The 10782-nt window shown below is 64.7% G+C and overlaps 1 protein-coding gene across 13 annotated transcripts in view; it reads left to right on the forward strand.

Moving 5' to 3' along the window:
- ARHGEF2 (Rho/Rac guanine nucleotide exchange factor 2) overlaps positions 1-10782 on the forward strand; it is a 28462-nt gene that overhangs the window by 5243 nt on the left and 12437 nt on the right. For 3 of the 13 annotated variants that reach the window (XM_040452663.1, XM_040452664.1, XM_040452668.1), the window contains exons 3-8: positions 6807-6951; positions 9054-9121; positions 9438-9501; positions 9989-10118; positions 10336-10445; positions 10560-10706. In XM_040452663.1, coding sequence (XP_040308597.1) covers positions 6807-6951; positions 9054-9121; positions 9438-9501; positions 9989-10118; positions 10336-10445; positions 10560-10706 — 664 coding nt within the window. The other 10 variants (XM_040452665.1, XM_040452670.1, XM_040452666.1 and 7 more) reach the window with 9 other exon arrangements.

Here is a 10782-nt window from a genome sequence, read left to right on the forward strand (position 1 = left end):
CCGCCTTCCTGTCCCGGGACCGCCCGCCGCCGCCGCCGCCGCCCCGACCATGTCTCGGATCGAGTCGCTCACGCGCGCGCGGACCGAGCGGAGCCGGGAGCTGGCGAGCAAGGTGGGCTCTGCGGGCGCGGGGCGGCGGGGCCGGGAGGGAGCGCCGGGCCCCGGGGGGCGTCCCGCGCCGCCCCCCACCCCCACCCCCACCCCCTCCCGGCCCGACCGCCCGGAAGAAAGTTGCTCCGGGAAGGGACCGCGCGGGAGGAGGGAGGTGCGCGTGTCGGCGGGGCTCCCCTCGGCCCGGGGGCCCCTGCGCCCCGCGGTCGCCGGCGTGCTCATCCCCCTTTGTCCCCGCCATCCGGCGCAGGGGCCTGGAGGGGTGGTTTCCCGGTTCCTCCCTCCCGCACCGCCGCCGCCGCCCCCCCCCCCCCCCCCCACAAGCCAACCCCCCCCCCCCCCCCCCACGGGCTTTCCAGCTGTGATTCACTTCTCCCCTCTGGTAGGCGGGTGGCTGGGGTCGGGACGGCGTACTTCCCCCCAGGAGCCATCACCCTCAGGCGCCGGGAGCAGAGGTCTTTGTGTAGTTGGGATCCTTTCCTCCGTCCTCCGGGGCCCTGGGCACACCTGTTTCTGGAACACAGGGCCTCGGGTCGCCGTCCCTGTGTGACCCGCCAGCTTCCAAGCCCCCTGTTCTCCCTGCGTGAAACCCCGAAGGTGACCGGCTGGCCGGCTCTGTGCCCCTGTCGCCCCTCCTCCCTCCTCTCCCTAGCCCTTCCTTCACTCTTCACCCTGGGACCCGTTCACCTTCCATTTCCAGAGTCTGGGGTATAATTATCCTTGGCCCTCGCTCCTTCCCAAGTATCCTTTATCCCTGTCTTTGTAGCCAGGCCCACTCTCCAAAGCCATGACCTCTGCACACCCCAGACCCCGGGAAACGAGGTGTCCGTGAACAGGTTAGAGCCGGCAGCCCGTGGCATGCAGACAGCGCCTCCCAGCAGCCAGGTCGCCCACACTGTACCCATTATCAGGAGGGCCAGGCCCCCGCCAATAGCTGGTTTAATCTCTGGCTTCCCTCTGCCGCCAGTGCCCTGCCCCCAGTGCCCTTCCCTCTGCCCCAGTGCCCATCACCCCCACGGTGCTTGCAGCAAGGGGGCAGTGCCCTCTGGGAGCCCTGGAAAATGGTGGAAAGCCCTCCCGCACTCCTCCTAACTCCTAGCCTGGCTACCTGTCTCCAGGCTAAGTTGGGAGAGGTTCCATCCTGGAACTTTCCCTTTCGGGGGGCCGGGATGAGAGTCTGCCGACAGGAAGGCAACTGGGGATTTGAGCAGAGCCTAAGACAGGAAGTGTGCTGGAGCCGTGGGGTGGCAGACGGGCTCTGCTCAACCCCGGCCCGGCCAGGCCCCAGCCCTGAGTGTCTGTTTATTTTTCAACCGTTTGAGCTGAGACCCTGGAGTAGAGCCAAAGGGGGGCGGAGAGGTTTTTTTGAAACCACGGAAATTTGGTTCCACCCTAAAAAGGAAAGCCAAGAGGGAGCCGTGGGGGGCAGACCTGGAGAGGGGTGTAGACAGGGCCTCTGGAAGGGTAGATACTGGAGTCCTTCTTCATCGGAAAGAGCTGGGGGGCCAGATACCTGGGTCCTCATGCCTTGGTCTTTCTAGTAGCGGGGGGACTGGGGCGCCTTCTGTCCTGGGGCCTGCTGTGGTTTGGGGAGTGGGGGCTTGGGGGGGAACTGAGTGGGTGGATCTGAGGGCAGAGCGCCGCAGGGAGGAGGGTGGTTGTCGGTTTGGGTTGGTCGGAAGGGGAGGGCCGCCTCCGGAAAGCTGTGGTTACAGAAGGGGGGAGTTGGTGCTTGGCCAACAAACCCTGGATCCCCTCTTCCCCCTCCCCCAGCGCACCAGCTGTCTCCTTTCTTTTTATACTGTGGTGGGAAGTAGAGGGGCCCTGCTGGAAATGAGATTATTTGAGGAAGATGGTCTCCCCTGCTACCTATTTGGAGGGATGGGTCAGACCAAGCCCTGAGCCCACACCCCTGCCCCCTTCCCTGCCTGACACCCGGGACTTCTCAGAGAAGGAGAAACTGTGAGGGAGAAGACCCTGTTCCTCCCAGCTTCACAGAGGCTGACTGCAGCCCCTCCCCACGTGTCTGTTCCCGTCACCCCTTTCTCTCCACTCCCCATTCTTTCTACTTCCTACCTTCCCTGGCTCCAGACCCCACAGGCCCCTTTCCCTCTGGCCCCCTGCTCTTCCCCCACCCAAATCCTAACCTTCATGTGTCAGAACAAAGGGTCCTTTCCTGTCTAGGGGCCAGCAGGGGCCTCCAGGACGGCCCTGGAGGCTGGGGTTCCCTTGGAGTCTCCAGGCCCCCAGCAGTGGCGTGTGTGGGGCAGGTGGAGTGGGAGAGAGGGAGAGGCGATTTCTTTGTTCTGGGTAAGGAGAGGTGGCTGGCTTTGTGTGCAGGATGGACTGGGAGAGGAGCTGGGCCCGGGGAGGAGGGCTCGGTGAGCAGGGAGGGGCTGACCCGGCTGGCTGGCAGTTTTGCGAGGAAGTTTTGCAGGAACTGAGGGTCCCGGGGAGGTTGAAGCTTTTAGGGGCACAGGAAGAGGTTCTAGGGTCATGGAGGTTCAGGACCGAGCCGAGGAAGGGAAGTCACTGCTACAGGGGTTGCTGGTGCCTGGGGAAGGGCCGGCTGGGCTCAGCAAAGGACAGAGAGAGGGGCCTGAGCTCAGTCCTGGCTTCCCTGGAACCGACCTTGGATCCTGGAGGGGACAGATCTGAATGTGTGAGTCCCATGCAAGCGTGTGACCTGTGTTGAGTGTGTGTGTGTGTGTGTGTGTGTGTGTGCGTGTGCGTGCGTGTGTGGCTGTCTGTCCCCAGATGCTTTGGGTTACTGTCTTGAGCCGCGGTCACCAGATTAGGGGGCTCGAGCTTTCTGGAAGTAGTTCCATTTTTAGCTTCCGTCTCTGGTTTGAGGGCCGTCTAGTAGCCTGAGTGAGCAGATTGGCCAGGGCTCCTGGAGCTGGTGAGAGATATGGCTGAGGGAAGCTGGCTGGACCCTCCTGGGTTTGTTTGTGTGTCTTGGGGGAGGGGGTGCAGGCAGCAGCTGCCCCCTCCCAGCCCAGCCGGCCTGCCCTGTGCCAGGAGGGCAGGGAGTCCTGGCACGGCTATTGTTCGCCTGCACAAATGCCCGTCTGTTTGCCTCTCCCCCCCGCCCTCCCCTCTGCTGTCTCTCTCCTGACCCGACAGGTGTGGCCGGGCAGGGGGCAGGCTGGGGTCCAGGAGGCCTGAGTTGCAGGGTCCCCGGCCTGATTTTGTTCCCCATGGCCCTTAGCGCCCCTCTGCTGCTCCGCCAGTGTGCCCCCTCCACCCCCGTTGTCTGGCGTGTCATTCTCATTCATCGAGCAAGCATTTATTAAGTGCCTTTGTGTGTCCGGTGATGTCTTTCTGTGTTATGTTTCCGGCTTTGGCCACCTTCTCCTCGGGCTGCTGCCTTTATCTTGTCGCCGGGAAGCTCACAAAGGAGCAGAGCCTGGCCTTCCTCTCAGTCCTGTGGCCAGGCACCCTCTGTCTGCTCATTTCCCAGCCCAAAGCCCCCATCCCCACGACCCCGTGCACTCCACCGCCTATGACTCTGCGCCCCGGCTGGTCAGGCGCCGAGCCGCAGGTGACTTGGATCCCAGCGGGACCCTCGGGTGCCTTCTGGTCACCCTGCAGGGGCCTCACCATCTTGAGGAAGGGGCTGTGGCTCTGAGCACCACATGACTGCCCCGGAGGTCGCGGCGTGGACGCCCGGTGGAAGAATGAGCGCCGGGGCCTTGCTGGGAGAGGCGCCCACCTGCCGGGGGGGCTCTGCCACCCACTGCTGCCCACCAGGGAGCCCAGCTCCCAGTGCCTTCCTCACACACAGCACCATTTTCCTCATTTCGCCGCTGAGGGAGGCACAGTGGGGAGAAGGGGGAAGACGGGGACACTGCCCTCGTCCCCTCGCCTTTCTTGCCCCCAAGTGACCACGATCTGGAGGGACAACGGAGGGGAGCTTTGGGTCGGCCTCTCCGGGCCCCCAGAGGAAACCCTCAGGGTCTGGGCTCAAAGGAAGTGGAGTAGAAAGAAGGGTGGGTGCTCCAGTGAGGACTGAGGGGTCCCCGGAGCGGGGTGAGGGTGCTGCTGGACCCCGGGCCTCAGTGTCCGCCGTCCCTCCTCGCGATCGTCCTCCCTTCCCTTGCAAATGTGCGCCCAGTGCCTGTTGGACAGGCCGCCGAGCCGGGGGACCGACCCAGTGCGCCTTCCTCCCTGCCTCCGGACGCCAGGCTTCCGTGGGGCGGATGAGCAGGGCTGACCAGTCGGAGGACTGAGCCCCGAAGCAAGGGCTTCTGCACGTTCGGCGCGGCCAGTGTAGATCAGGGGTCGTGGCCCAGTGCTCGCCCCACAGGCTGTCCTGCGGGTGGGTTGGAGCCCAGCGGGACCGTCCTCAGAATACCTGGAAAAGAGTAGGATGGAGAGGCGGGCACCACTCACTGTGTCTCAGGGACAGCCTCCCCCCAGTGGTGGGTCCTGGGTCCTTCCGTCCCCCTGGCCGAGCCCTGGGGCGGGCACAGGCTGGGCCAGGACAATAGCACTAGGCGGTGCCAGGGCCGCTAGCTGCCCGAGGTGGGATGTGCTGCTGTGGCTGCTGCCCGCTGCTGGCTCACCTACAGAGGGGGCCCCTCGGAGAGAGGGTGAGTGTGGGGAGCAGAGGGGCTGGGTCCTCTGTGGGGCGTCGATGGCAGGCAGGGAAGGGCCCAGAAGCCCTGTGCTCTGGCTGCGCGTCCTCGCCCTCCCTCCCCTGCCTCTGTACAGGGGGAGCCTCCAGGTGGCGGAGGGCGCAGGGGGTGGGGAGGGGACTTGCACGGGGTGGACCTGCACCGCTACCCCTTCCAGATGTGGTTTTTCCCGTGTGATTTTCATGTTTGCTGGTTTGCTGCTTTCAATTCAAGCCCAGCGAGCGTTCAGACTTCTCATCGGTGTCCTAGAGGAGGCCAGGAGTGCAGGGGAGAGAGGGTGTGCGGCAAGGGGTGAGATGCAGGCACTTGGTCTTTGAGGTCCTATACGGTTGTGATTCCGAGGAGGATTTGATCTTCTAAGGAGCTACAATTTGGGGCAAGACAGGTGAAGTTAGCCCAAAGGGAGAATTTTCTAGAGGTCCGGATGGGTAGGTACCAGCGTAGAAAATTGGAGGCCTGGAACACTGGAGGCCAGGACCACAGGAGTCAGCTTCCCTAAGCAGGCCTGGGAGCGGGGCGGGGGGAGCGGGTGAGAAGGGGAAGGCTGGGGGTGGGGAGATGACCCGGAGGAGGGAGGAGAGGAGGAAATGGGAAGAGGAGGAGGAGGGGGGAAAGTGGGTGATCGGAAGTGGGGAACACACCCTGAGACCCCCAGGCTGTGCTTGTTGGCTGACAGACCTGGAGCGTCTGAGTCGGGGGTGAGGGGAGGACCCTGGACCCCAGAGGCCTTAGGCACTGTGGCCACTGTGCTGTTGACTCAGCTCCTACACACTTCCCTTTTCTGTCCCGAGCCCGGAGCACCAGCCCCACACCAGCGCAGTGTGGTTCCCCCCAGCCTCCCAGCTGCTGTGTGCAGGGGCCGAGAGGGCCCAGGCCAAGGGCTGTCCCCTGGCTTTACATCCTCTGTCCCAAGGCCCTGGGCAGTGCCCTCCACTTTAGGTCGCCTGCCCTCAGCTTCAGCAATCTGAGCCCCACTCTGGTTCCTGAGAGCTTGGAAATCTGGTGGGGCGGGTGGGGCGGGTCTTGCCAGCCCCTGTCCTGCGTGCTACCCTCTCTGTACAGGGACTCCAGGGGTCTGAGGTGACCACTGAGGAAGGTCCTGGAACAGGCAGGAAGAAAGGCAGCCCATTTTCCCACCGTCTCGGGCTCTTGGGGAAGCTTAGGGACTTGAGGGGCAGAGGAGAGGAGACTTGACCTGCAGAGGCTGGGGCTGCAGGAGGAGGGAAGGCCGGGACAGGGATGCCAGCCTCCGGGACCCCAAGGAAGGTACTCTGTGCCCCGTGTCGCCGGAGCCGGAAGACCGGTGTCGTGGCCGGAGGGTGGAGGGTGGAGCCAGAGGGTGGGCAGTGGCCGCGGGCACTGGCCTAGGTTTTGGAGGGCAGCATGAGGAATAAAAGTCCGGCTTCCTGCCGGGAGGAAGGAGACCCGTGGGCTGAGTTTCCTTCCTCAAAGAGCCCAGGGAGGAGGAGTGACCAGGCTCTGGCCTCCCACGGGGACCCTCGAGTGGGGTCCTGACCTCTGGGTGGGGGCGACCGTGGAGGCATTCTGCCCTCCAGCCAATCTGAGAAGGGGCTCTCCTGCCCCCCACCGTGACTGCCTAGCCCGCGACACCCGTTGTCATGGTTATCAGAGCAGCTAACTCCCATGGATTGGAACGCGCTGGTGAGCTGGCACCCTCTGCTTCGCCTGCTCTCCCTCCTCTGCGCATCTTCCCCGCTCGCAGGAGAGCGCACAGCAGCCCGGGGGCGAGTGCAGCAGGGCTGGGAGGTGCGGTGAGGACGCAGGGGCTGGAGCCGGGGAGATGAGCGGCCACCGGAGGCAGCCCAGCCGCAGGGGCCAGGTAGGCCGGGGGTGGGGGAGGCCGGCAAGGTCGAGGCCGGTCGCTCCCGACGGCTGCCGCTGACCCCGCGGCGGACCCTCCCGTGGGAAGCGCTATGTCTCCGGCAGCCCCACGCGGGCTCTGCTCCCTCGACCTGCCTCGACCTGCCTGTCTCTGGACGCCTCGGGCGCCGGCTGTCTCCCGGCCTCACTTCCCGTCTCTCGCCCCTTCCGCAGACCCGCGAGAAGGAGAAGATGAAGGAAGCCAAGGACGCCCGCTACACCAACGGGCACCTCTTCACCACCATCTCCGTGTCGGGCATGACCATGTGCTATGCCTGCAACAAAAGCATCACGGCCAAGGAAGCCCTCATCTGTCCAAGTGAGTCATTTGCACCCTGGATGTCGCTCTGACCCCAGCCTTGCCCTCCGTCCTTTCTGCCCTGGATGCACAGGGTCACTCTCCCGGAGTCCCAGCCGGGCCCAGTGCTTCCCTTGCTTCCCTTCCCTCCCTGCGAGGGATGGTGGCCGGGGGGGGGGGGGGGGGGGGGGGGGGGGGGCCGGGGGGGCCGGGGAGGCCGGTGGCTCCCTTTGCAGCTGTTGTCCGCTGGGTGTCCCCTGGCTCCCCCGAGCAGCTGCCGAGCGTTAGGGGGACTACTTGGAGAAGGATCAGGAATGTCCTGGGGGCGGGGGGCGGTGAGGGGAGCCGGGTGGCCGGCTGGGCCTTGCACCTGGTCCTGCCGGTCTTCCTGGGCAGGACTGGACATTCAGGGCATCAGGGTCCCTTTTTGCTCCTCCTTTTCTATCGACTGGGTGGAGCCTGAAATTTTTTTAGCCTCTGCAGTTTGAAGCAGAGGACAGGATCAGGACCATCCGTCTCAAATTTCTAGTGTGACTGATAGAAAGAGGGAGAAGAGCAGGGATGTGTGCGGGGGGGGGGGGGGGGTAGAGGTCAGAACTCCTGACCTTCGCCCGCATCTGAGGGTTGCCCTGCAAGCAGGAGGTATAAGGCGGGTGCCGTCCTTCCCCGCACGCCTGCGCGCCCGCCCAGAAGGCTCCTGCTCCCCCCAGTGTATAGCAGAGCGGCCTCTGGCTGCAGCGCCTCTGAGATCTTCACCTGCTGCCGCGGCAGGACCGGGGCTCTAGCCTCTCGGCCCCCGTGGAATGGGGGCAGGAGCCCCTGGAAGAACCAGTGAGGCCTCCCCGCTTCCTCAGTCCCCGACTTAGAGTGAGGAGGGCGAGGAGGGAACCCCAGTCTAGACCCCGCAGAGGCCTGACAGAGGTCCCCATCGGGAAGCTTGTTGCCAGGGGAACCGGGGAGGCAGGCAGCAAGTGCTATTTTGAGAGCAGGTGGAAAGCGGAGGTTTGATCCAGAGACACTGGGTGCTGGGGGTAGAAGAAGGGAGCTCCGGGGGAGTGGGGCAGCCCCAGCCCCCTCCCGCCCTCCCCTCCACCCCACCCTGCTGGCCTTGTATTTGTGGAAGTGAGCCTGGGGCTGGGTATTGTCTGAAGGAGTCGGCAGAGTTTCCTGTGTTGGACAAGGCGGAGGAAGCGGGAGAGGGCAGAGGGCTGAGGCGTGTTGGGGACAGGGACAGCCTCACTGCCAAGGCCAGGCCACTCTTCCTTTCCTTTCCTCTCCTCCTCTTTTACCCCATGGCAGGGCGGGTGATGGGAGAGGAGCAGGTGGAGTGTGGGGGCTGTGGGTCGGCCCTGGGTGGGGGACAGGCCCCGGGCCTGGAAGGGGCAGGCAGGAGTCAGAGCCGAGAGGTGGGGAGGGCCGACGGGCTTTGGAGAGGGACCGGGCAGGGCCTGTCCCCGCTCCAGCACCGGCTCTACTCGCCCGCGAAGTGCTTAGGCCTGGCTACAGTTGGTGGGTGAACATGTGGTTCATCAGAAAGAACACGACCAGGGTTTCAATCCCGGCTCTGCCACTGGGGGGCTGACCTCTGGCAGGCGATTTGACCTCTGCGGGAGGCAGGCTCCTCGTCTATGAAATGAGGATAATTGAATCTGCCCCAACGGGTTGTTAGGATCAAGTAAATGCGGACCACATGCTGGGCGCTCCGGGGACGCTGGCCGCCCCCCTGCCCCTGGCCCCCACCCAGCTACTCCGTGCCTTCTCCTGTCCCGTGGGCGTCCTCTGCCATCTGCCACTCTCAGCCACCCCTGTGCTCCTTGAGCTCAGCTCTGGCAGCCATAACCCCTCCTTCCCTCTGGTCCACCCCTCAGATCACCTTTGAGTCGGGATTGCTTAGTTGCGGCGGCCCCCTCCGCCCCCTCACCCGATTTCCTGCTGGAAGGAAGGGGGAGGCGGAGGGGAGGGGAGAGGAGGGACGGGTGTGGTAGTGGCTGAGAGAGAGGTCGGGGACGAGGGGAGTCTCAGAGTGCGTGGCCAGGGGGAGACGGGTGTCTGCGTGTGGGTGCGTCCCCTCCCGTACCACCCGGCCCTCCCTTCACCCTCTCTACCCCACCCCACCCCCCCAGCCTGCAATGTGACTATCCACAACCGCTGTAAAGACACCCTCGCCAACTGCACCAAGGTCAAGCAGAAGGTGAGACGGCCGGGAGGGCAGCGGGCTGGGGGAGAGGGTAGTGAGTGTGCCTCTTCCTTCATTCCTTACCCTGTGTTCCTCCACCCCTCTCCTCGCCGTGGGGCGGTCCACACCGTGAGCCCCAGGCCTCGGGCCCCGTGCGGCCAGCCTCCTGCTCTGGGCACGGCCCCCTAGTGCTGGGCTCAGCCGCCCTGTGCCCTTGACCGTGCCGCCGGCCTTCTCCCAAGGGGTCAGCCGCCCAGCGCCTGCCCGTGCCTGCGGGGGTGACCCTTGGTGACGGCTGTCCTCGGTGTCTCTCTTTTGCTCTGTCCCACAGCAACAGAAAGCTGCCTTACTAAAGAACAGCACTGCCCTCCAGTCTGTTTCACTGCGCAGTAAGAGTGAGTCGTGAGGGCACGCAGGCGGCCCCTCCCCAGAGTACCCTGGCTCTGCTGCCCCCTTGATTGGAAGTGGATGCTGGGGCTGTCGGGGCAGAATTTAGATGGGGGTGAGGGCCCCGGGTTGGCTGGTCTCTCGAGCATGGACGCTGCCCTGGGGGTGTCGGAGGCAGCTGTCACGAGCCGGTTCAGACGGCTCTGGTGTAACAGACGGAGCAGGTGCTTAGTCAGAAACACCAGAGTCTGAGTCCCCACTCGGCCACCAGCCGAGTCGCCCTGGACAAGTCTGTTAACCTTAACTGAGCTTCAGTTTGCTCATAGGCTTGTTTGGGGGAAGAAATGGGACAAGACAGATGTTACTGCACACGTGTAAGCTGGCACCACTGTGATCCTTCCTTGACTGGGGGCAGGGCTGAGGGTGGGAGAGGAGCCTGGGAGGCCTGGGCCCGGGGAAGCTGCAGCTTTGACACCTGCTCGGTCTCCCCTCCAGCCGCCCCCCGGGAGCGGCCGAGCTCCGCCATCTACCCCTCCGACAGCTTCCGGCAGTCTCTGCTTGGCTCTCGCCGCGGCCGCTCCTCCCTGTCTTTAGCCAAGAGCGTCTCCACCACCAACATCGCTGGGTGAGCCTCTGCTCGGGGAGGGGACAGCCAGGCGGGCAGAGAGTGGCAGTGGGGAGCAGGAAGCCTGCGGGGCCCTTCCCGCCCTAGGTTCAGAACTGTAGATGGACAGGGAAGGAGGAGGACTCAGGGTGAGTGCCCCTCAGACCCCAGCCTCAGTTCCCCACCTAGGGAGGGCTCTCTTGCCCGAGTCTAGGTGACACAGACCCTCTTCCGTCAGACACTTCAGTGACGAGTCCCCCCTGGGGCTGCGCCGAATCCTGTCCCAGTCCACAGACTCCCTCAACATGCGGAACAGGGCCCTGTCCGTGGAGTCCCTCATCGATGAAGGTGAGTGAGCGCTTGGCCCGGGAGGCCTGCGGGTGGCCGGGCGGGAAGGGTCTCAGGGGCCCGGACCCGGGGAGGAGCGTCAGGCTCTGAGTCGCGGGCCCCGCTGGCATCCAGGTGCAGAGGTGATCTACAGTGAGCTGATGAGTGATTTTGAGACGGACGAGAGGGACTTTGCAGCCGACTCCTGGAGCCTAGCCGTGGACAGCAGCTTCTTGCAGCAGCAGAAGAAGGAGGTGATGAAACAGCAGGACGTCATCTATGGTGAGCCTCCTCCTCCTTGACCTTGACCGGGCCTCTTATCTGTCCTTCCCCCTGCCAGCCCCCTGACCCTGCCAGC

This window comes from Herpailurus yagouaroundi, unplaced genomic scaffold, assembly GCF_014898765.1.
Source record: "Herpailurus yagouaroundi ecotype Mexico unplaced genomic scaffold, PumYag 207, whole genome shotgun sequence".
Taxonomy (NCBI): domain Eukaryota; kingdom Metazoa; phylum Chordata; class Mammalia; order Carnivora; family Felidae; genus Herpailurus; species Herpailurus yagouaroundi.